This window comes from Dreissena polymorpha, chromosome 9 (genome assembly GCF_020536995.1).
Source record: "Dreissena polymorpha isolate Duluth1 chromosome 9, UMN_Dpol_1.0, whole genome shotgun sequence".
NCBI classification, from domain to species: Eukaryota; Metazoa; Mollusca; class Bivalvia; order Myida; family Dreissenidae; genus Dreissena; species Dreissena polymorpha.
Window position 1 is genome coordinate 102,344,369 of NC_068363.1, and position 27,243 is coordinate 102,371,611.

Consider the following 27,243-nt stretch of genomic DNA (forward strand, 5'->3'; position numbering starts at 1 on the left):
GGCGTTTAGGAACAATTTCTAGACGTGCTGACCGAGTACCGCAAACATTTGTGGTTAGATAATTAAACGATTTTCCTCTTATCGTGACACTATACTTTTTGTTTGTTTTCTCATCTTGAAAGCAAAACTGTGTTATTTGATAGTTAATTATATATTCCCCGGACGATTTAGTGAACAAGTACTGACTGAAATTCTGCGAGATGGGATTTTTACGCGTAATTGTAACTCGGCCACAATTTGTGTCATTTGAACATACAGAGAGTAGTCCGGAATTTCTTAAACTGAATAGTGATACATCCTTTGCGCTGAGCACAAACACAGTGATGTAGCCGAAGTTCAGAGGTTTTATCTCGAATGAGCCAATGAAATATTTGAATACATTCATGCTTGTCTGCTGGCATTATGTAAGTCATTTAAGGTAGTGCACCTCTAATGATTTCCCGCGATTTCTTCGGAGGTTGAAGAGCCTACTATTAGGTGCCGTAGCCTAGTGTTTAAGGCGATAGACTAGAAATATTTTGGGATAATTCCCGCGCAGGTTCGAATCCTGCCGACGACGTATACTTTTTTGCGACGTGTTTTATTTATTTTCTAACGTAATTTGATTTAATATGGCATATAAGCTATATTTATTGTTAAATATGTTGCAATTTTTATGCACATTCTTCAATTATTAAAATTAAAACAACGTTATGGCGAAATTGGGTGATTTACTGTTGAAAATACGAACCATGCATGTTGCATTTTTATTTTTATTTCAAAAAGTAAACGGTAAATCTGTCTATTTCTTGGTATATTTGCTGTATATAGTGTTTCTATAAAAACTAAGTTTAAAATATGACTTAAATGATACTATTTTGAATTTTATGACACTTTGTTTTTAACCGACCCAATTTTTACTTGGCTGAAATCACTTACATTTCATGGCGCTCTTCCATAGATAAGAATTTGTAAAAAATAAATGTCTGTAAAAGAATACTTATTTCATCTTGTTTAAACTTTAAACACCTTTACTGCATCTGTACACACAAACTGCATGCCCATATTTGGAAATTTGAATGAATTATGGAACTTTAATATACCCCAGGGGTGAAAATAAACTGGACAAAAGCCGAGCGTGGGGGTGGTTTTGAAAAAATCGGTATATTTTTTTAAAAAGCATGGAAAGCCTACCTACAAATTTGCATGTAGTTCAGTGAAATGATGCTGATTAAAAAAATAATAACTTAGATTATATTTGGATGTGTGCCCATTAGAGGTGCGCTACCTTAAGGTGAAAAGCTGGGTAAAACAACTGTGACCAAAAAGCGCATTTGTGCTCTATACCCATGTTTAGGTCAGAGTTGTTGACACCGTGTGAACTGCTAGGGTAACAAGTAATGCATAAACAACAAAGTACAGGTCAACATGTTGCAGGGCTGTCTTTATGACAACCTAATTCGTGAGTAAAAAGTATTGCTTGCAGATTTTTTTTAAATTTATTTTCATCAATTATCTTATTGTATATTTTGAATTTGTATATGGTGTCAAAAATCAAAAGTTTTGTACAGGGAATTTCCATAATGAAATAATATTCTTGTAAGATAGGTATTCAATATTCAAACAATACTTTATATTCAGTTCTCATTACCATTTTCATCATACTTACTATGCTTTCTGAAAATCAAAAGGGGCCATGTTGTTGTTATTTTGTCTTAGTTATCTCTATAAAATAAGTGGGATGATAAAAAGTACCCACACATCTCAACCTGTGTGTTATGACACAATCTTTATAAATTTGAAAGGCTTGTGTTGATTTTAAACTTGCGATTAATTTTGAACAAGAGATGTGTTTGTCAGAAACACAATGCCCCCTAGTGCGCCGCTTTGAAATAAAATTTCAATATATCATTTGGCAGGTTTAGAAATTATCTCCCTTTTAAAGCTTATTACTTCCCTTGGATTGTATTTTTTTTACTTATGACCTTGAAGGATGACCTTGACCTTTCACCACTCAAAATGTGCAGCTTCATGAGATACACATGCATGCAAAATATCAAGTTGCTGTCTTTAATATTGCAAAAGTTATAGCCAATGTTAAAGTTTTCGGCCGGACGCACAGACTGACAGACTGGCGGACAGTTCAACTGCTAAATGCCAACCTACTGGGGCATAAAAATGAGTTGCGTCATAAATAATGCAACAGCAAACAACTTCAGTGCCTTCAACGCTTTTATTTAATATGTCATCATTTTGTTTGTTTGTTTAGATTGGCATAATATGTAATTAAATCATACCTAGTCTATATAAATCGTTCTCAATGATGGTAAGCAAGAATATACGGAACATAATCATAGTTTCTTTATTTGATTCAGAATTTTTATTTATAAATTTGCAAAAAGCTCTAAATGATGCTTTATACCAAATGTTTAAGCCTCAGGCCAATCAGTTTCAGACAAGAAAATTTTGTAAAGGTTTCCCCTTTAGTTAATACACTGACCAGGATCTTAATAATTTTCATGAGGACCACCCACTGTAAATTCCGGTTATTTTTTTCTAGTAGAATTACATCATACATAACGATTTATTTACACACAAAAAACACACTTTAAAATGCAAAATAAACAAATATGATGATTTATGATATTTACCGCCGCAGCTGCTGTAATATTAATCGTATAATCTAAAAGCACATTTTGCTTATTAGTAAACTTCTACCTATCTGATGAAATGTCAAGAATACATGCAAGCAGTTGAAGTTTATTACTAGGTATTTAACTGCTAATGATATAAAGCTTTTTGTAAATTGTTCATACATTTCTACTTCATATCTACTTAAATGCGATGAAAACATGCAGATAGTTGAATTTATTACTACCGGTATTTAACTGCTTATGAAAAACATTTTTTATAGTTCATACCATTTTTACATTAATAAGATTAATAACAACCCAAGGTCATTAAACTACAAATTATCAAGATTAATTCAGGTTTATGATGTTCACAAGTTCATGCACAACAACAACAAAACACATCTATTCACAAAATGTTTCATGTTTAATAGAAATTTCAAATATCAACAGTTTAGCACAAAATTGTATCTTTTTGTGATTTCCATATAAGATTGAATAGTCACTAATTGATGTTAATTGCCATGATATGATGACCCGAAAATGTCAACTTATGATCAAAATTAATAGTATGTAATTGCCAAGTCTCTATAACATCACAATTTTATGAAGCGTGAAATGACAAAATCTTATCTAAGATTATAGATAGTGCTGTCATTTAATATCATTGTATCAATTTTTTTATTTTAGTGAACACAAGCCATCAACTCAGTATTCTAGATTCATTAACATGGTGGGACATGAAGAAAGGTCACAAAGAATGGATAAGAAAATAAAGACACAGAAATGCATTTTTTGTCATCATTATTTGTCTCAAATTTATTTTCGTTTATTTCATTGTATGAACCGATCCACAATTTTATGTTTGTAATAATATGTCAAGTTTTTTAACAACTTAAAAATGAATTACATTAGGCATGAAACAGTAATATCCAACATAAAGTAAATTTCATATTCAGAAATTGATGAATAAACATGTCCACAAATAGTCATTTCTTAAATTATTATTATTTTTGTAATCATTAAAATGAAAATAAATAGTGTTCCAGTAAATTATGACCCTGAACAAACACAGTCAAAATCTTATCTTTGAGAAATCAATTAAGATGAACTTCTCACCAACTACAAACAAAAAAATAATTCAGAAACATGATAATTCCACAAAACCTTTTACTTTTCAAATTACTTTAATAAACATGAGCTGTGTTTGCGAAACACGATGCCCCCTACTGCGCTTTGAAGCTGAACGGCAGCTATTTTAGAAAAAAAAGACCTTTGACCTTGAAGAATGACCTTGACCTTTCACCACTCAAAATGTGTAGCTCCATGAGATACATATGCATGCCAAATATCAAGTTGCTATCTTCAATATTGCAAAAGTTATGACCAAGGTTAAAGTTTTGGGACACAAACATACAATGACAGATACAATGACCAACAGACAGGCCAAAATAAATATACCTCCGATCATTCGATCCATGGGCATAAAAAATGTGTAATTCCAAGCTATGTTTTCATGCGAGGTACATGCCCACAACGTTACAGCACGATTTGTCTATCTAACCAATTGTCATTGAGAACACAATTTATACTTTTTCATTATTTTATATAAGCTAGGTAGGCATTACTTTACCATTAATTAAACTAAACACACAATTCCCACACAACGTCTCTATCCAAAATAAAGTTATTAAACAGAAACTGTTTCTTCAATATTTGGCCTTAACCTGACCTGCCCCATATGCAATCCCAAGCTAAGCCAGCATACTTAATTTCAGTCAAATCTCATTCAAAACTCCAGATATTGAGTGGAAACTGTTTTTATATCTTAGTAACAATGACCTTGACCTTCACCTTACCTTGACCCAGTAGGGTTTGCATGTAAGCTACCTACACACAAAAGCTCAGTGAAATTCCTCCATAAAAACTCAAATTTATTGAGTAGAAACTTTTCTTTTACTTGGTAACAGTGCCCTAGACCTTGACCTTATTCAGAATAATGGAAAATGGAAAAAAGTATGCATTTTCCCCAAATGGGCGCTAAAAATTCCCAATGGAACCAAAAAAAAAAAATTTTTTTTTTTTTTAGATCAATATTTTGTTCATCTCCCATCCATATAAAATCAACCTTAGTAAATATAATACTGCGCACACTTGTTTCCTCAGTTTTGAAGCATTTGTTAGCAAAACAACAACAACAATAATTTCCCAATTTTAGTCAAAACGCTGCGAATTTTCCCAATCTAAAGGGACCCGGCCCCATTCCCAAAATGGTGAAAAAAAACACTGCCTTAAACCTTTACCACTTAGACACGTATTTAACCCTTTACCACTTAGATACGTATTTAATCCTTTCCCACTTAGATACGTATTTAACCCTTTACCACTTAGATACGTATTAAATCCTTTACCACTTAGATACGTATTTAAACCTTTACCCATTTAGATACGTATTATGACCCATTTATAGTCCCTTAGAAAGTTAAATTTAATTAAAGACCTTCCTTAATTAATTTAAGTTTTAAAGGCTTCATTTCCAACCCTTAGATACTAATGAGCAGCAAACAACATAAAACCTGAGCAGACTGCGAGTTAATCTCAGGCTGTTCCGGTTTAATGCTGGTTGCAAAAGCCATTTTCACTTCGCTTTTATGGGGGAAAGGGTTAAATACAATACCAAGCAAGGTAGTAATGCAAGCTTGCTATATCCACAGCATCAGACCACCTCTGATTTTGCCTATAAAATCATTTTATGAAACTGTGCAGGTCCTATTATCATAATTCCAAAACAAATTGTACATAGCTAATCTACACATATTTTGGAAACAGAACACTTTTTTCTGTTAATCAGTAATTTCTAGTTACCATATCTGTATGAAACATTTATTGTTTATACTTGTTAATCAGTGATTGCAAATTATTACTTGGAGTCTGTCTTCACCTTCCACCATACCTTTTTCATAACTCATTGTTACATTCTCAGACTTTCTTCATAGACAGAAGATAGCAATCATACACCAAAATAGCAGGCATGCATATTCTGAGATGTGCAATATTTTTAACAATTAATAACAAATTCTGAGCAAGGCAGACATGTCAGACATCTGATGTATTTCCAAGATGTAAAACATATGCAAATTGTGACAGCTGTTTCTCAGTGTCAGTTGATGACAGGAAGAATTCAAATTAATGAAATTATTGCCCCATTGGTGCAAAAAGGTACCATGTGACATTGAAATTAGAATGGGTAGTTGTAATGTATTCTTTAAAAAGGTTAACATTACTTTTAAAAACATTGTTATATATTCCAAATAGAACAAACAAGGAAAATTACAATTCTAACTTAGAAAAATGTTTAAAATATCAGTTTGTTTAAGAGCTAAACATTTTGTCCATAGGACATACATGGCCCCACAAGGCCCACATTACACCTTTTTTATAAAACTCCACTCATTTCAAAAGCACAATTTCTACAAATTCCATCTTTAATGTCAATTAATTTAAATGTTTCTTTTAAATGTCTCTTTTATTGCAATTTATTGAAATAGTACATAGTTGATTTTTCATTACACTTAAATGTTTCATTAATACCGTAATTACTCTATGTTTTCGGACACTCTAAGTTTTCGGACACCCCGATTTTTAGCAAAAATAATTATTTTTCGTGACTCTTAATTTTCGGACACACGAGTTTTCGTCCATAATTAATGTCTCTTAGTTTTCGGACAGTATATTTTACAGCGCTATTTTACCAAATTTCGTTCCTGTTTTCGATATCTAATGACACTTCGATCATGGGGTTTTACAACCAGATTAACATCATAAAACATGACAGGTGCATGCCTGAGGGCAACGAACCATTACATTTGCGTTATAGGGTAAATAACCTTGTAAACCGGTATGAATCAATGGTTTCGCCTAAGCATAAGCGTTATGACAAGTACCAGGGGTAGTGAGTGAATCCACATGAGTGAATCCTTTGTCTGTGGTTAAACCACGTGACCTATGTATCGGTCAGCTTAGCAATTAGTGACGTCACAGCAGAACTGTGCTATTATCTACCGCAATGGTACTTCCCCTTCTGCGTAAAATAACTGACAAATACTAAACGCTTCAAAGTGTGATGCTCCCTATTGCAAGTTTTACGAACAATAGAAGGTGTAAGACAACAACTATCGGAAATGAACAAACAAAGAATTCATTGTTTGTTTTTTTGCGTTAATTACAGGTTCATACTAGCGAGTATCGGTACATCACATGCTGATCTTTGAACTCGTTGGTCAAAGTACAACCTTGTAGTAACGATCTGTCAAATAAATTAAGCATTTAACATTATTTAAAATGCAGTGCAAACACATATAACTGTAATTTATACTATACGGCATGGCATTTTACAAGCGCGTGCTATTACCCGTAGTCGTTGATACAATTGACGCTATTTCGGACACTTCAATTTTCGACTCTAAGTTTTCGGACACCTGTATTTTGTGAATATTTTTCGTATCTAAGTTTTGGGACACGAAAAAAAATTATTATTTTTAAGTGTCCGAAAACATAGAGTAATTACGGTAACTCAGGGCCAAGTGTGAGGTTTGGAGATCCTAGAAACCTGTTTTAACCACCAGAGATTTTGTATTGACCGTTCCAAGGCGATGACTCCAGTTTTATTCATGTTTGTGTATCTATTTACATCTGTGTCTTGTTTAAGTGCTTTGGTTTGTAATGTTTGGCAATGCCTTGCCATAAACTAGAGCTTTGTCATAGACGTGACGAATGACCTACATGCCGCATTGACACAGAATATGTTGCATGTTGTCTTCACAAAAAACAGCAGACACCATGCTCAATGTTTAAAACGCACTAAGTGACCTATGACCTAGTTTTTGACCCGGCATGGCCCAAGTTCGAACTTGACCTACACATCATCTAGATACAACTTCTGACCAAGTGTGATGAAGCTTGTATGAAAACTACTTGAATTAGAGAGCGGACACCATGCTCAATGTTTAAAATGCGCTAAGTGACCCCGTGACCTAGTTTTTTGACCTGGCATGACCCATATTCGAACTTGACCTAGACATCATCTAGATACAACATCTGACCAAGTTTGGTGAAGATCAGATGAAAACAACTTGAATTAGAGAGCGAACACTTAATACGGACAGACAGACGGACCGACAGACCGACAGACAAACTCACTCCTATATACCCCCCTTAAACTTCGTTTGTGAGGGTATGATAAAGGACAACATTGCATGTTTTTCTTCTGCTTGTGCAACTGAAGGTTTACTTTATGTCAATTCCGATTGCAGTTGGACTCAATATGCCCAGTTAACAGAGTTATTAACATTATCTGTAGAATCTATAACCTGAGAAGCAACCAGATTAAAAACTAAATTTAGTTTCATGGTTGAATGTAACCACACCACTCACTGCAAGCTATAATGTAACCATACCACTCCCTGCAAGGTTGAATGTAACCACAGCACTCACTGCAGCTTAATACAAGTGACTATCCTGTACATGAAAGAAAATACTACATAGTCTGAATATAATCTGTTCGAAATTTATATCCAAGCTTACGTAGTTTTTTTATCTAAATGTTAAAAAAATAAACATGCATTATCAGTAAAACATTATTCATGATGGAAAACTAGTATGAAACAATTATCTGTACATGTTTAACATAATTGACTATAATACCACTTAATTTAACAATAAGCTTCTATTTCCTAAACACATTTTTTTCATATTTAAGTCATACATGAAGCATTTGTTGCTGATTTTGTGTTTCAAAATAGAGCTTAAAACAGTAATGATGATTACCCAACATATTGCCAAATGGTTTAATATGAAGAAGATTATATTTCTACAGGAACAAACTTTACTCACATGCATTAATTAACCTTCTCTCACTCAGAAGCAAAGTGGAAGTGGCTATGTGCAAACAGCATAAAAACAGAACTGCCTGCAAGTAACTCGCAGTCTGCTCAGGTTTTATACTGTTTGCTGCTCATTAGTATCTTAAGGTTAGAAATGAAGCCTTTAAAGCTTAAATCTAGTTAGAAAGGTCTTTAATTAAACTAAACTTTCTAAGGGACTACATAAGGGTAAAAATACATTTCTAAATGATAAAGAGTTAAGCCCTCTTTTAGAGTTAACCCCTATTTTAGGGTTAAGCCCTGTTTTAGGGTTAAGCCATGTTCTAGGGTTAAGCCCTGTTTTAGGGTTTAGCCCTGTTTTAGGGTTAAGCCCTGTTTTAGGGTTACACCCTGTTTAAGGGTTAAGCCCTGTTTTAGGGTTAAGCCCTGTTTTAGGGTTAAGCCCTGTTTTAGGGTTAAGCCCTGTTTAAGGGTTAAGCCCTGTTTTAGGGTTAAGTCCTGTTTTAGGGTTAAGCCCTGTTTTAGGGTTAAGCCCTGTTTTAGGGTTAAGCCCTGTTTTAGGGTTAAGCCCTGTTTTAGGGTTAAGCCCTGTTTTAGGGTTAAGCCCTGTTTTAGGGTTAAAGCCCTGTTTTAGGGTTAAGCCCTGTTTTCTAAGAGTGAGACTCAATGTTATTTTTGCTTTCAGATTGTGCCGATGTACAGCAGCGACACAAGGAATCGGGCGTGTATTTCATAACACCAACATACTCCCCCTGCCCAATCCCGGTATGGTGTGACATGGACACAACAAATGGCGGATGGCTAGTCATCGTAAAGAGACAAAGCGGAAAAGTGGACTTCAACAGACTGTGGAACGAATACAAAAAGGGCTTCGGTGATTTAGTGGACGAATTCTATATTGGTAATGACAACATCTTTCTATTGACCAATCAGAGGCATTATGAGGTGCGAATAGACCTATGGGACTTTAACGGTAATCGAGTATATGCATTGTATAAAACGTTCTACATCGAAGGGGAGAGGGACAAATATCGCCTGCACATACACGGGTTTGAGGGAAGCGCAAGGGACGCGATGAAAACCCATGATCGTGTAATGTTCAGCACGGCGGACAATGATAACGATGGCTATCAAGGGTACAACTGTGCGCAGGAATGGCTGGCAGGATGGTGGTACAACAACTGCTGGTTTGCCTTCCTGACTGGTCCCTACTACAATATCTCTAATGTTCGATATCGGGGCATTTCGTGGAATGAATGGAAGCATGAACAGCTTGCTAGGGTGGAGATGAAAATACGACCAAACCGGTCAGCTCCGCCTAGTCCTGATCTGCAGGTCTCCGAGAAAGGCAAAGCCCCCTGAGACCAGTGCCCATGTCTATATAGATTATAATCTAACTTTATCTTATGCTGAAAATTAGTAAATATAACAATCTGTGTTTGTAACAGAACACCTTTGAAACATCATTGACATAAGTGTTGAACATAATACACATGGAATTCATATCATTATTCAATAGCAAGTTGTGTTTAAAAAACTTCATGCGCATTTTCTTGCTACATAGTCAAATAATCCTTTTTTTTAAATCAAAATTGGACTAAGCCGCTCATAAATATGAGCGCATGAAAATTTGTTTAATATTGAGAGACAACATGACTTGCCTTTAAGTGTATGCAATGAAGACAAAGACCAAACAAGTCATATGTCATATTTTAATTGGCCATGCTCTGTAAAAAAGGGGTTTTATTCATATGCCAAAAGTGTCATCCAAGATTAGCCTATGCAATCTGCACAGGCTAATCAGGGATGACACATTCCACTTTTACGATATTTTCTTTTTAAAGAAAGTCTCTTTTTAGAAAAAATTCAGTTTAGGCCGAAAGTGTTTTCCCTGATAAGCCTGTGTGTATTGCACAGGCTAATCTGAGATGACACTTTACGCACATGCATTAAACCCCCTTTTCACAGAGAATGGCTCAAATGCATGCTAGTTTCATATGAAAGCAGATGTGAACTTAACTGGCAAGTGTGCTTTGACATTGTAAACTGAATACATTGGGCTTCATTCCATAATTGTGCGCTAAAGCTTACAGTCTTATGATGATGTTTCAATCCGCTTGCTGGTATTCATTTATGCTTATTTTTATTTATTGAGTTACAGCTGAAATGCATTACCTCAAAGTCAACAAGAGTTCACAAATGACTTTGAGATATCCATAACTCTACACTGCATTTTCTCAAAGTCAATGAGAGTTCACAAATGACTGAGATATCCATAACTCTACACTCCATTATCACAAAGTCAATGAGAGTTCACAAATGACTGAGATATCCTTAGCTCTACTCTGCATTATCGCCAAGTCAACAATAGTTCACAAATGACTGAGATATCCATAACACTACACTGCATTATCTCAAAGTCAATGAGGGTTCACAAATGATTGAGATATCCATATAAGCTATACCCTGCATTATCTAAAAGTCAACAAGAGATCACAAATGACTGAGATATTCATCGCTCTACACTACATTATCATTAAGTCAATGTGAATTTCCAAATGACTCTGAGATATCCATAGTTCTGCACAATCCGAAATAAGAGTAAATGTTCAATGTTATTTATCATTACATAAAATATGATTGGGTTAATGTAAATTTAGGCAAGACCAATCAAGTTTCAATTGAATTTAAAACATATTATTTAAACATATTATTTAAACAAAAGAATTCTTAAATGTTAGAAAAGTGTGCAAATGTTTGCATAACTCAGCTTATAGTCTTTACAACATGTGTTCAACAAATTACATTACATGTTAAAACACTTTGAAGAAACCACTAGCACTTTCACACATGCAATAATTCAAGTTTAAAATTTGACATATCCATATACATTTTACAAAACATAAGAAGTGGTACAGTTGGGAATTAAAGTCTACTTCAACATACCATGAATTTGCACTGAAGAGAGTTCTACAAAATGTACTTCAGCTGTATGCTTAGGTTTCATTTTTATTATTAGTCTCAATTTTATTATTTTCAATTGTTTACAATAATGGTTATCAACTTAGCACAAATGTGAACCATACACAAAAGTTTTTGCCTTAAATCTGTGCTACATACACTGATAATACTCATCTGCCACCCAGTATCTGTTTATAATGCAGTGGCAGTGTGGTCTTTGGAATATATGAGGTCCTTTCCAAGCCAGAGGCTACATTATGCATGGACCCGAATTGTGCCCCACATACTTTTGAATTATAGCTGCAATTTCTAGTTTTTTCATTAGTACTGAAATATTTTCCCATTTTTGTGTGGTTTTGTGTTTTGGTGGGGAAGCAGGAGTAACTGGTTACCTCGAAAGAAACTCACATCTGGCTAGGAATGAAAATTGAACCCAGGTTGCAAAGTTGAGAAGAGAGTGTACCAACCAATGCACTAGCCAGACAGCCAAACTGGAGTGGCAACCAGCCTAGTATCGTTAAATACTGGAGTGGCAATCTCTAATATTCACATATTTAGCAACTGACCCTAAATATAAATAATGTGATGGAATGCTTATACTCAATATGCAGTTATGTAGAGCTTGTTTCATGTTATAATAAATTATATTATTGATGCCAGTAGAATATGCATTTGTATAACTGTTTCACTTTCTATCATGTGATGTCTATTATAAAAATGCCAAAACCTTCAGCTTTTAATAAAAAATAAATATGATCTCATGATTATATTTATAATAGCCCACATGATGACTGCACCACCCCACATTAGCTTCTTTCTCTCACAGGCACACATGGATGGAGAGGACCATACATGTGAGAATCATATAGTGCCAGGATTTGTTGGATTGGTCTTATAGGGATTCAATTCTGCCACATGATGGTTCAATTTGTATACTGTCAATGGCATGGTCTTAAATCCCATAGCACAATATCAGTAGAAATAATTTCAATTTTAACATTGTCATAAACGCGACTAAGAGCCCCATATTCATGAATCAGTGATTTCCAAGAAAAAATAACTCAGAATGTATAAAGGGCTAAAATGATAAAAGTCTCATTTCCATTTACACTTAATGGTGATGACATAATTAAAGTTTCAATTTAATTGCTTGAGAAATGAGGAAGTAGCTCACTAAATAATTTTTCAACATTTTATGCACACCAACCGATCAACAGACTGTCCAACTAATATAGTGGCTACAATATACCCCCTCTTTCACTTTTCTAAAGGGCAATACAAATCCAGGCAAGGTAACTTTCAACATTCTTTATCTCTATTTAAGACTTTATTTTAACAAACTTTCTCACTGAGGTATATTCCAAGATATGACGACTATAATAATTGAGTTTCATAGTATCTGTGCCTTATTATGCATCAGAGGAGCAACAAACCTCAAATTATCCTCCTTTTGTTCAGGGTAATTCTGGTCGATGACAAATATGACTAGCAACTTTCCGGTGTCCGCCATTTCATTGATGTTTCCACCGGATATGAGAGGGAAGGCTGGGTACCGTTCACTGTTGATCCACTTCTGCAAGGAGCTCATGGTGGCAATACCCCGGGGAGCTAAGGAGACATTTATTTAAAACCAATTTATTTTAGCTCGATTGAATCAAAAATCAAAGGCTTATTAAACTGCTCTCTAGTCATTTTCCTGGGTAGAACTAGTACCTGGTGTCTTTGGGGGAGATCTAAAGAACACTCACACACTGTGGATAAAACCCGTGAGCGAACACCAAATCTACTACATAATAGTGACCACAATTTTGCAGAGACAATTGAGGGTCAAGGGGTCAAACAAACCTAGGCTTCAACTCACAAACCAATTCTAAAGCTAGAGAAATACAAAACACTAGAGCGTGACACCATAGCAGCAACTACACTCACTCCCCCTTGACACATGCGGTAAAATGTAGTTTTAAAGTTGTAACAAGGCAGGCCAACAACAACAACCCTCGATGAGATTTTTTGGACTTAGAAGAGGTGACCTTGATTTTGGGCCTCATGCACATTGTCCCAATGACCTCAAGATTGTACCCCAAGGTGATGATAATCCTTCCAGCGGTAAACAAGAGGGCCTGCAGTGATTTTTTTACCTACGAGTCCCGAGTCCTGGACTCACAAAAATCAGTGCGGATGCAAAGTTTCAAATAATGCGAGTCCCAATGATGCATGGAGATTTCTAACAAAATTTCATTTTGAAGATTGCAGAATATCTTAATAAAAATCAGTATGCGTGTTTTCAACCCCTTAAAGTGTAAAGAAGCCAGTTTTACAAATTTCTGTAACAGGTTACTTTAATGTGTTTAAAAAAATGTTTGGACTCGTTCTTTCAATTTTTGGCCTTGTACATGTACATTTGCAAGTCATCGAGTCCCAGGAGCCGTTTATGGCAGTTTGTAAAAAAATCACAGGCCTGAAAGGCCCAAAGTTGCTCAGCTGATGTAAAAAGGAACTTACCTGTTTTGTGCAGCCCAAGATATCATTAGAACAAACGATCTGACCAAGTTTCATGAACAATGAACTATAAATGTAAGTTTAAGAGTGCTAATAAGGTTTTACTATAGCCAAATAAGGATAACTTCCACGCTGCATGGCGGCCATGTTTTTCTACAGACCAGAACTATTTTCAAACTCATTCAAGATATCATTAAAACAAATGTTCTAACCAAGTTCCATGATGATTGAACAATATATTTGACTTTTAGAGTGTTAACAAGTTTATACTATAGTCATATGTCGAAAAATTCCCAGCCCCCGTGGTTTTCAAGCAACTGGAATCATTTTTGAATCAGTGCAAGATATCATTGGGACAATCTTCTGATCAATTTTCAAGACGATCAGACAATAAATGCGGCCTCTACAGAGTTCACAATGTTTTACTATAGCCATATTAGGTAAAATGCCCCACCCCTGGGGGCAATGTTTTTCAACCAACCAGAACCATTTTCAAACTCTTCCAAGATATCATTGCCACAAATCTTCTGACCAAATTTCATGAAGATCAGACAATTAATGTGGCCTCTAGAGTGTTAACAAGGTTTTACTATAGCCATATATACCCATATAAGCAAAAAGGCAAATGTCCACGCTGCAAGCTGCACGACACAGAGACCAAAATGATATAAATCAGACATGAAAGTGTTACTGCCAACTGATTAAATGACAATTAGATGGACGAAGGGAATTCATATGATACCCCTATCAGGGTCGGCAGGGGATTTACAAGATATGGTTGTTAAACATGAATGCCTTGGGAATGATTTTGTTGTTAAATGCATTAATGACTGCCCAAATCCAGTAATTTCACCTCTACTTCAATGGGAGGGAGGGGGGTTGATACAAAATAGTTTAAAGGTAGGTGTTGTACTGGCTATAGATGTGGCTTATTAGCAAACAGAAGACTTCATGTCATATAATAATTTTAGATATATCATTTTAAAGAACATTAAAAGTTTTGGAGTTTGTTTAGTCTACCTGTAAGTCTTAAAATCGGATAGTAAAAACAAGCCCAGGCCTCTTTGTTCTCTTATTGTAATTTATCATAAGAACTTAACCAATAGATCACAATTCAAATGTAACATCTTTCAAATTGGTCAATATTTTTGGATAGGACCAGTTTCATGGAAATACCACAAGAAAGGTCAGTGTGCTGAAATTTATAAGGGCTATGCTCTGTGAAAAGGGGGTTTAATGCATGTACGTAAAGAATTGTCCTAGATAAGCCTCTGCAGTCTGCACAGGCTAATCAGGCATGACACTTTCCACCTAAACTGGACAACTGACTGAAAGTACAGGCTAATCCGGGACAACACTTAATGCACATGCACTAAACCCTGTTTTCACAGAGCAGGATCATATGAAACTTTTCAACCCATTTTAACACTTTCTGCATTGATTAGGCAATTGGGACAGCAAAAAGTAAACCCAAAAGAAGCTGGGCACAGCACCCTACTATTTCCCGCCATTTATTCCTACATACTTTGGGACAAAACATTTGTATCAAGTAGTCTGTACTTAAAATATTACATCATTAGGAGTTGCCTCTCTTTAAGTGACTATATGGGCTCTGTGAAAAGAGGGGTTAATGCATTTGTGTTAAGTGTCATCACAGGCTAATCAGGGACAACACTTTTTACCTAAACTGAATTTTGAAAAGAAGAGACTTTCTGTAAAAGAAAAATACAATAATACGGAAAGTGTTGTCTCTGTTTAGCCTGTGTAGACTGCACAGGCTAATCTGGGATGACACTTTACGCACATGCATTAAGCCCCTTTTTCACAGAGCACAGCTTATACATACTGTTTGTGACATAATGAGGAATCCTGAAATCATTCTTAACAATTTTATCAACTTAACCCTTTCCCTCTCATCTATATGTACAATGGAAAATTTCAAAGGGCCATAACTCTGTGAAAAATCATCTGACCAGAAGTGCCTGATAATATGCACATCTCCTTTTGGCAGTGAAGCTTCCCATAAAGTTTCATTGAATTCCGGTCATTAGTTGCTGAGAAATAGCCCGTACAATAATTGCACTATATGTACAGTTAATGGAAAATTTCAAAGGGCCATAACTCTGTGAAAAATCATCCGACCAGAACCAGCTGATAGAGTGCACAGCTCCTCTTGGTAGTGAAGCTTCCCATAAGTTTAATTGAATTCAGGTCATTATTTGCTGAGAAATAGCCCGGAAAAAATTGTGCACGGACGGACGGACACACGCACAGACAGACGAAGCGGCGACTATATGCTCCCCCAAAAAAAATTGGGGGAGCATAATAAACCATTGAAAGACATTAATTAACAAGAGTGACCTACCTTCAAATTCAAACACTTTGTTATCTTTAAACACAATGACAGTAGGATCAGATTTGAGTGATAAGTCCTGAAAATAAACTAAATCTGTGTCAAAGAATAAAGATACATTAGAAATATTTATAATTAACATGTAGGGATGGAACAAAATAATCAAACATTAAAAAACTGGCTGAATTTAAAAAATCTGAAACTACCATTCAATCTGGAGTGAAAATATATTTTGCATTAAAAAAAATTGGCAGAAATACAAAGTTGCATTTAAAGTTTTGTTCAGACAACTGTTTTGATAACAGGTGTAATCAATTTATGAGATGATGTTTTTGATGATTGGCATACAATTATCACCTTAACTTAGTACTCAAAACAAATGCTAAGTTAATGAAGTGTACTACAACAAAATTCAGGACAGTAACCGAATATTCAGCTTTAAAGGAGCTGTCAACCAGATTGACGAAGAAAAGAAAAGTTCTAAAATACCGTATTTTTTTACAATTATTAGTTTATAAACTTTATATTGATTAAAATATCAGGACTGGTATATTACATTACTTGAAAAAAGTTGTTAAGTTTTCATATTTTCAGTATATTTGGTAATAAAATTTAACAATGTGAAATCGAAAGTACATTGCGAAAACAGGTGACATAACGATATATATACACTATAAATAACACAAGTAGATTGATAATTGTATATATATAAACAAGGGCTGTTTGTAAAACATGCATGCCCCCCATATGGGCTGTCAGTTGTAGTGGCAGCCATTGTGTGAATACGTTTTTTGTCACTGTGACCTTGACCTTTGACCTAACGACCTAAAAATCAATATAGGTCATCTGCCAGTCATGATCAATGTACCTATGAAGTTTCATGATCCTAGGTCTAATTATTCTTGAGTTATCATCAGGAAACCATTTAACTGTTTTGAGTCACTGTGACCTTGACCTTTGACCTAGTGGCCTGAACATTAATAGGGGTCATCTGCCAGTCATGATCAATGTACCTATGAAGTTTCATGATCCTAGGCATAAGCATTCTTGAGTTATCATCTGGAAACCATTTTAATGTTTCGAGTCACTGTGACACTTATGCAACCTTGGACAGAGACGTGAAGAGACATGCTAAAGCAGACAAGAGGAAATTCATTGACAATCTGGCAACTGACGCCGAAGATGAAGCTGCACAGCAAGATATGGGCACGCTGTATAAGATCACAAAGATATTGACAGGAGGATTCACTTCTACAAAAGTTCCAGTGAAGTATTTGCAAGGGAAATTGTTTCCACTGACGTAGAAAAACTGAGTTGTTGGAAAGAACACTTTGAGAGAGTACTCAACAGTGCGAATCCATCCACTGAAGCAGTTATTGCTCCTGCAGAAATCCCACTTGACATCAATACAGAGCCACCAACTATACAACAGATCAGACAGGCCATCAAGAAGTTAAAGAATGGAAAAGCCCCAGTATAGACAGGATACAAGCAGAGTTGCTTAAAGCGGAGGAACAGATTACTCCTACAGTACTTGCTAGTATACTACGGAAAGTATGGATCTCAGAAACAGCACCTGAGGATTGGAAGGTGGGACTAATAGTTAAACTGCCGAAAAAGGGTGACCTTACAGACTGCAACAATTGGAGAGGTATAATGCTGCTGTCAATGACCAGTAAGATCTTTAGTAGAATTGTGCTTGACAGAATTTCAGCTAATGTAGATAAACTGCCGCAGAAAAACCAAGCCGGTCACAAAAGTGATGAGAATAAACGCCAAAACAGAGCAACCAGTTACCATCAACAATTGCGCTATTGAAGAAGTAGATGAGTTTTTGTATCTTGGGAGTAAAATCAGAAGTGACGGAAGTTCAAAAGAAGATGTCAATTACAGATTATCCAAAGCCAGAGGTGATTATGCGACATTACAGAACATCTGAAAGTCCTCCAAGCTAAATTATACCACCAAGATCAGGATTTTCAAGACTAACGTACTTTCCGTCCTGCTGTATGGTTCAGAATCCTGGAAATTCACAAAGCTTATTTGCCTCAAGCTTGATGTCTTTCAAAGAAGGTGTCTCAGGCGGAGTCTCCAAATCTTCTGGCCAAACACTATATCCAATACAGCACTCCACAGGTACAACCCCAATATCAACACAGATCAAGCGCAAAAGATGGGGCTGGATTGGTCATGTTCAAAGGATGGAGGAAACAGCCATTCCTAAGGTTGCAATGCGAATGACACCAATTGGACGTAGAAAAAGAGGTCGACCAAAAGAGACATGTCGCCAGTCAGTTGAAAAGGAGATGAGGAAGGAAAATTGGAGCTGGGGCCAGGTGCAGACATGGGCAAAGGACCGGGTACATTGGCGAGCTTTGGTGGAGGCCTTATGCGCCAATAGTTGCGAAGAGGACTAAGTAAGTAAGTAAGTGACCTTGACCTTTGACCAAGTGACCTGAAAATCAATAGGGGTCATCTGCCAGTCATGACCAATGTACCTATGAAGTTTCATGATCCTAGGCGTAAGCATTCTTGAGTTATCATCCTGAAACCATTTTACTGTTTCGAGTCACTGTGACCTTGACCTTTGACCTAGTGACCTGAAAATCAACAGGGGTCAGCTGGCAGTCATGATAAATGTTCCTATGAAGTTTCATGATCCTAGGCGTAAGCATTCTTGAGTTATCATCCAGAAACCATTTTTCTGTTTTAAGTCAATGTGACCTTGACCTTTGACCAAGTGACCTGAAAATCTATAGGGGTCATCTGCCAGTCATGATCAATGTACCTATGAAGTTTCATGATCCTAGGAGTAAGCATTCTTGAGTTATCATCCAGAAACCATTTTAATGTTTTGAGTCACTGTTACCTTAACCTTTGACCAAGTGACCAGAAAATCAATAGGGGTCATTTGCCAGTCATGATCAATGTACCTATGAAGTTTCATGATCCTACAATAAGCATTCTTGAGTTATCATCCAGAAACAATTTTACTATTTCGAGTCACTGTGACCTTGACCTTTGACCTAGTGACCTGAAAATCAATAGGGGTCATCAGCCAGAAATGATTAATGAATGTACCTATGAAGTTTCATGATCCTAGGCGTAAGCATTCTTAAGTTATCATCCGGAAATCATTTTACTATTTTGAGTCACTGTGACCTTGACCTAGTGACCTGAAAATCAATAGGGGTCATCTGCCAGTCAGGATCAATGTACCTATGAAGTTTCATGATCCTAGGCCTAAGCGTTCTTGAGTTATCATCCAGAAACCATCTGGTGGACCGACCGACCAATATGTGCAAAACAATATACCCCCTCTTCTTCGAAGGGGGGCATAAATATATACAATTCACTACGCATGCACAATTTGCATTCCTGGGTTTACCACGTGATGATGATGATCAATCTACTTGTGTTGTTTATAGTTAACTGGTAGTTACCTGGTAAACATACCCAGTAAAATTTTATTACTGAATATACTGAATATACTGAAAATACGAAAACTTTACTTTTTTTTTCAAGTAATGTAATGTACCAGTCGTGATATTTTAATCAATTAAAACTAATAATTGTAAAAAAAAGAAGATATTTTAGCACTTTTCGTCTTTTCCACAATATGGTTGACAGCTCTTTTAAAGGGACCTTTTCACAGATTTTTATTATTTCGCATTGCAACGCTTTGTAATTTTCAGGTTCTTAAATCGTCTAAAGATGCACATAATGGATATTTTAGAGCATGGTAAATGTTCAGTATTACTGTTTCCTCACAAATATCATAAGTATAACGAATAATGTGCGAAACTGAAACATTTTTTTTCATTTTGTCAATTAACCAAAATGTGAAATGGCCCCTTAAAGAAACCAATTCAGTAAGTGCCCACAAAATTTATTTTAAGTTACTTATAGTTCACCTCGGGTAGAATTCTTTTGTTGGCTGCATAAAAGTAGGTCTGTGAGACTTTATCCTCTGCAATACTGGAATATTTATTCTGCAACAGTGCAAAAGTTAAGTTTATATGAGCAAATATTAATAAGTTCTTTAAAACAGGTACATTTAGAAAGGCAACATCTTCATTAAAGGGACATGTTCACAGATTAGAGTATTATTTTCAAGTGTGTCAGTAAATGCCATAAATTGCTAGATTATAAACGCCGATCTGTAGAGATCCACTATAAAGACAATAATAGAATTTTAGAAATAACAAACGAAAACAAAAGGTCCCCAAACTGGCTGTTATACATGTAATCATAGAGACGTTTTAAACTTGATATAAGTGATCCATATGCTGTTAAAAAATTCAATAAATACAACAGAATCATGCCAAATTATAAAAAACTGGTAGTTGTAACACTGTATAATTTATGTTTTCAAATGATGAGATACATTAACAAAGTAGTATCTTCAACATAAGCCTACATGATAAGCAGCATTTTGTTCTCTGACTTATTGCATTGTTTAATTGATTCAATCTGTGACAAACAGTTGGAAAATTGTCATTTGTGCAATATGTGGCTTTCAATCTATGACAATAAGGTTGGAAATTTGATATTTTGATAAATCATATGTTTAAAATGAAATAGGTTATACCAGAAGGTCATTTGAAGGGTCGTTGTCCCCAACAAAAAGGTAAAAGACTTCATTCTTGTGCGCATCCTTGGCCTCATTTAATTTTCCAATGCTGTACAGCCATCGAACTGAAGGTCTGAAAGAATTTATTAACGCTTTAGTAACCATCCAGATATGCACTTTGATATTTATGTTTTTTTTCCTTAGAAAATCTAATTAAATTTAAGACTTTCTTTACTATATTCAAGTTTCAAAAGCTTCATTTCCAACCCTTAGATACTGATAAGCAGCAAACACCATAAAACCTTAACAGACTGCAAGTGACTCACAGGCTGGTTTGGTTGTATGCTGGTTATCTATTTTACTTTGCTTTTAGTTGAAAAATGGTAAAGATTAAATGGTTTTTCAATTGATTTATTCTGCATGCACCTATTTTATCTGAAAAAGAAATTTTACACAAACAACTGTTTCATTATAAACGCTGAATTTAAGTTTTTTACAAATTTGCTAAATCTGGGAATTTATTGAATCACTTGGTGGCAACTCAATTCTTATCTTAACCCATTTATGCCTAGCGTCTAGAAAAAAGGCCACGGCAAAAAGCGTGAACCCAGTTGAGACGCTGCATGATGCGTCGTCTCATCAGGGTCTGCGCTGTTTGCTTAAGAAAATTTCTGTAAGAAATATTCTAAATATAGAAATAAATATACTAGACATCCCTAATTTCGGAAATAAATTGATCCAATTTAGAAGGATTGCAGAGTCCACTAGGCATGAATGGGTTAATAAATGAACATTTTCATGATACCAGGCATAGTATTTAAAACTTGATACCCTTTAGCTTTGTTCACAAAGGCCAGTATGTCTTCTTCTGTCCTTTCCCCGTGGAAGGTGTAGACTTTTTCTCCATCCAAACTGTGTGCAATTATAATAAATAATATAATAATAATAAAAATAGGTCAAGGATATATTCTTTAACAAGAGCACCGCATAACGGTTGCCAACGCTCATTTGCGGGTGCATTTTTTAATAAATGAAAGCTTGTCAGAATTATTTTTTTTAGAGGTCACAGTGACCTTGACCTTTGACCTAGTGACACAAAAATGGGTGTGGCATGTAGAACTAATCAAGGTGCAGATACATATGAAGTTTCAAAGTTGTAGGTTGAAGCACTTTGATTTTAGAGCCAATGTTCAAACCCTTAACAAAATGTTAAGGTTTTAGCACGACGAGCTGGCTATGACAATACCTTGGGTTTTCTCCGAAAACATCGGAGCTAAAAATGAGTGACTGGAGAACAATTTCAGCACCAAAAATGGCACAAAAGACCTGTTTTATGCCTGATCATAAAATAAGTAATCATAATGTCAAGCTAAATGTAATTTTACAAGACATTTTCACAGATTTGCTGAAAAAAGTTGGGTAAACAAATTTTACCTTCACTGGTGTTTGAACCCGACTAATTAACATGTAAACACTACATATTTTACGTTAAACATACAGGTATTTTTTTACAATTACATGTATAAGCAAAATTCCTCTCAAATGCTTCTTAGTTGTACTGATATTTTTAACATTATTCTAGTCAGCAGTGGTATTTTGTCTGTTTGAATATATAGAGAATATTTGTTGGTGTTCATTGTATGATCACATTTTATTTCATAAGTGGTTATAGAACAAGCAAATTCGTTGAATTGATATCCCCCGCCAATATGCTTCTGGACACAAAAATGTTATATTTGACACTCAAAAAAGCATTTTTTCAAGATACAAAGGGCCATAACTCCGTTATTAAGAGACAGTGTACAATGCCATTTGGCGCGCATCATCCTGTTTTATCCCATCATCAGACGTGCATTGTCGAAATAAACAACTGTGGAATAAATTTTCCGCTACTTCGGCAGTGCTGAAATATAGCTGTCACGCGCGGCGGAGAATGTTCATATTACTCGGAATCAACTATAAATTAATCATTTTTAGTAAAATCGAATCAGATTCAACAAAACAAACAATTTGATACCAAGATGTAATATATTTTTAACAAATAATGCAACTCAAAAAGCAAAAACACTTTATTTACAAATATTGAGTGCGCGTACTCGTGACGTCATTATTAACACGTCATACGTCACAATGCATGTTCTTTCACGCTAAAGCTGCGGTTGTAATAGTGTGTTTCTTCATTATTTCTTAAAAATCGGGGACGTAGAGGTATGATAAACAGAAAAACAGGTTAGTTACTGATCTTTTTGTACTGTATTAGGCTCAGCACGATTAAAATAATGAAACAATGTTTGCTTAAAATAACTTTGGAATTTTCCGTGTAGTTCGATTTTCCTATCCTTTTTTTAAAGAAATAATTTACAACTACGAAAATTGATGGGATAAATCGAATACTAGGTCGTTGCCGAATAAAGCAAAGTTTATTTTGCTCGGCACGAACATCTGAACCACTCGCCAAGGCTTGTGGTTCAGATTTTCTAAGCCTCGCAAAATAAACTTTGCTTTATTCGGCACCGACCTAGTATTCTCTATATCCATATATGTACTCATACCAAGTTTCAATGAAATACGCCAAAGAAGTTCCAAGATATGGCTCCGGACAGACGGAAGGAAAGACAGACAGAAAGACGGACGGACGGACAACGCCAAAACAATATCCCTACGCCTATGGCTGGGGATAAAAAAAACATAAGAAGTGTAACCAAGATTAGAAACTTTTTCTGTAACAATGAGTGAAATAATTTTTTGATCATTCTTAAAAAGCAGATTTTGATTTTTCTATGTTATACCAGAGTACAATAAATAAATAAAAATACCTGACAGTACCTTAAATGTCATACGTTTATGTATAATGAAGGCGTCAAAATATGTGCTAATAAGCACCGTGAATGAGTAAGATGGAACAGTGTCATAATCAGATTGTTGCATATTGACATTTTTGTAGATTTTTGTTGGATTTAATCATAAACAAATATTTTTGAATATTTTGAATGCATTTTCATTTGTAAGGAAATGTAACTAACACTTATAAGCCAATACATTTTAGGAAAAAAACATTGCCATTATCCTTATTTTTTCACTCAGTGAAAAACATTAAATCTTATATGTGTTACTGAAATTGAAATTCCTTTTACCAGTTTAAGTTTATTTTCAACTAAAAACATATACAACAAAAATTGCATAGATTTCTTTTTAATTTTATGACATTTGTTTTGCAAACTAATTTTGCCAAACGGTTATTTTAATGTGTGCTATTTCATCAAATCCAGCTTGATGTCGGTGGTTGAAATCTTATTTTAACAAGCGATGTGTTTGTGAAACACTATGTCCCCATATATATGACCTCTGACCTTGAAGGATGACCTTGACCTGGACCTTTCACCACTCAAAATGTGCAGCTCCATGAGATACACATGCATGCCAAATATCAAGTTGCTAGCTTCAATATTGCAAAAATGAAAATTAATGAGCGATTTTGACCCAAATATTTGACCTTTGACCTTGAAGGATGACCTTGACCTTTCACCACTCAAAATGTGCAGCTCCATGAGATACACATGCATGCCAAATATGAAGTTGCTATCTTCAATATTGCAAAAGTTATGGCAAATGTTAAAGTTGGGGCAAACAAACAAACAAACAAACCAACGGACAGGGCAAAAACAATATGTCCCCCACTATAGTGGTGGGGGACATTAAAATGCAAAAACACACATAGTTACAGTTCATACAAAGGAAATAGCAACAACAATCCACAAGAGTTTCTTACAACTTAATAGTTGGGAATCCACGGACTTCAAACAGTGATGATACATGGGAAAACCTGGTTGCATCCATCTTGACCACTTTGACATCAGAATTGCGCAACACATGGCTGACCTTGTTGTAAATGGGTTCTAGCTTCTTGCAATGACCACACCATGGTGCATAAAACTTAAAATATACAAGAAATTTACAATGAATCTTCACTGGGTGGCTCACGTTAGTTTAAGGCACCAAACTTAAATGCAAGAATGATATAGCGTGCTATTGTATTATTAAAATTAAGTTCTGACAAACAAATAAATAATAATGAACTTTGAGCAGCCATAACTGTAAAACAAGAGGGCCAAAATGGCCCTATTTCACTCACCTGAGTGGAGTCGGTTCATTCAATCTTTACCAAACGTCAAACTTGACCTAGATATTGTCCAGACAAACATCCTGGTCAAGTTTCATCATTATTGAACCAAAACTCTTGCATATGGAGTGTTTTTGTTTTTGTAAGATTTGACCTGGTGACCTATATTTTGTGTTGACCCCCCTTACCAAACATCAAACTTTGCTTACAAAAATAAATATTATGACCAAGATTCATAAAATCTTAAACAAAATTGTGACCTCTAGAGTGTTTACAAGGATTTTGTATAATATAATGAAAATTTGGACAATCTAAGAGCAATAATTATGGCATTAATTATGTGATATATATATAAAACCAATCTTTTCACCAAGTTTCATGATGATTGGGCAAAAAATGTGACTTCTAGAGTGTTCACAAGCTTTTTATACTATATAAATTTAAGAAAACTGCTCCCTCTCCCGGCAGCCATGTTTTTCAACTGACCGGAACCATTTTCGAACTCAACTCTCATATCAAGGAAACAAATATTCTGACCAAATTTCATGAAATTTGGGCCAAAAATGTGACTCCTAGAGTGTTCACATGTTTTCACTATATACATATAGAGAAAAATGCCCGCCCACTGGCGGCAATGTTTTTCACCGATCTGGACCATTTTCAAACTCGTCAGAGATACCAATAAAACCAATGTTTTGACCAACTTTCATGATGATTGGGCAAAAATTGTGACTTCTAGAGTGTTTACAAGGTTTCTCTATAGCCAAATAAGGAAAACTGCCCCGCCCACTGGCGGCAATGTTTTTAAACGGACCGGAACCACTTTTGAACTCAACCAACATATCATTAAGACAAACATTTTGACAAAGTTACACGAAGATTGGGCATGAAATGTGACTTCTACAGTGTTTACAAGTTTTTTCCTTTTTTTTTTGACCTAGTGACCTTGTTTTTGACCCGGCACGTCCCAGTTTCGAACTCAACCGAGATTTCATTGGGACAAAGCATCTGAACAAGTTTCATGAAGATCAGACAATAAATGTGGCCTCTAGAGTGTTTACGAACAAATGTGGACGGATGGACGGACAGACGACGGACAAAGACTGTTCACAAAAGCTAACCTGAGCAATCAGGTGAGCTCAAAATCCAATCATAATTTAAAGTCATTAATTACTGGAAAACCAACAAACACAATAAGTAGTAATTTTTTTTTAATGTGTATTTTTTCATTTTATCTAAAAACAAGTCATTTAGGCTGTAACTACAGGGCTACAGGCATGTTAGGACAGCATGTATATGGCTGCGGGAGCCCTAATTGGCTTATATGATTACCAAGAATCATTTCAGTTAAAAGCAAATTCAATAGAGAACATGATCCAAGGTGACACACAAAATGACGTTAATCTTTTATGTGGGGTTAAGTGGGGTTATTGTTTGTCGCACTTCACAAGCATTATGTATAATGAGGGAGCAAAAAATCTTGACGAAACTGGATTTAGCTATAAATTTTGGATTATACAGAAAACTTAAGTGCGTGAAAAAAAGGGGTCTGCTGCCAACTAATTGGACATCGCGATATAAAGGAACAGGATGTAACAAAGTTGCAGTGTATACCTACGTTTTATAAATTATTTAAGGGCAAGCCCTTGAAAATACCTCAACAAGCCACTTTCCTTCCTTGTAGACATTAAGGAACCTGCAATCAAGAAATACATTTGAGCCATTCTCTGTGAAAAGGGGGTTTAATGCATGTTCGTAAAGTGTCGTCCCAGATTAGCCTGTGCAATCTACACTTTCTGACTAAACTGGACTTTTACTTGAAGAGACTTTCTTTAATCAACTAAAATCATAAAGGCGGAAAGGGTCGTCCCTGATAAGCCTGCGTGGACCACACAAGCTTATCTTGGGACGACACTTAACGCACATGCATTATTTTAACCCCCTTTTTACAGACAACAGCATTTTTAATATGGTATGAATAAGATGGTACGTAGCTAAAGAAGAATAGCAGGGAGAGGGGCCTTTCATCTTTATAACCCTCCTTGTTAAAATATATGGTCTGCCTTCCCGCTACCATTTTTATGGCCAACCCTTTTTAAATGCAATGTATGCCCAACCCATTCAAAAGACGTTGGACTGATAATATTTCTGAAACTGTCAGACCTGGTTTCGGACAAAAAACAACAATATCTAATTTTTTGGTTGAAAAATAAACACAATACTATGAACATGTAAAAAAAATAAGG

The 27,243-nt window shown here is 35.4% G+C and overlaps 1 protein-coding gene across 1 annotated transcript in view; it reads right to left on the bottom strand.

The window, feature by feature from the left end:
* Window positions 1-27,243, bottom strand: part of LOC127844373 (protein disulfide-isomerase TMX3-like) — a 95,177-nt gene that overhangs the window by 61,309 nt on the left and 6,625 nt on the right. Inside the window, exons 3-10 of the mRNA XM_052374513.1 lie at window positions 26,654-26,693; window positions 24,647-24,810; window positions 21,709-21,789; window positions 20,896-21,010; window positions 20,219-20,296; window positions 16,317-16,383; window positions 12,886-13,060; window positions 9,797-9,868 (exon numbers count right to left, since the gene is read on the bottom strand). Coding sequence (XP_052230473.1) covers window positions 9,797-9,868; window positions 12,886-13,060; window positions 16,317-16,383; window positions 20,219-20,296; window positions 20,896-21,010; window positions 21,709-21,789; window positions 24,647-24,810; window positions 26,654-26,693 — 792 coding nt within the window. The remainder of the gene's footprint in view (window positions 1-9,796; window positions 9,869-12,885; window positions 13,061-16,316; window positions 16,384-20,218; window positions 20,297-20,895; window positions 21,011-21,708; window positions 21,790-24,646; window positions 24,811-26,653; window positions 26,694-27,243) is intronic.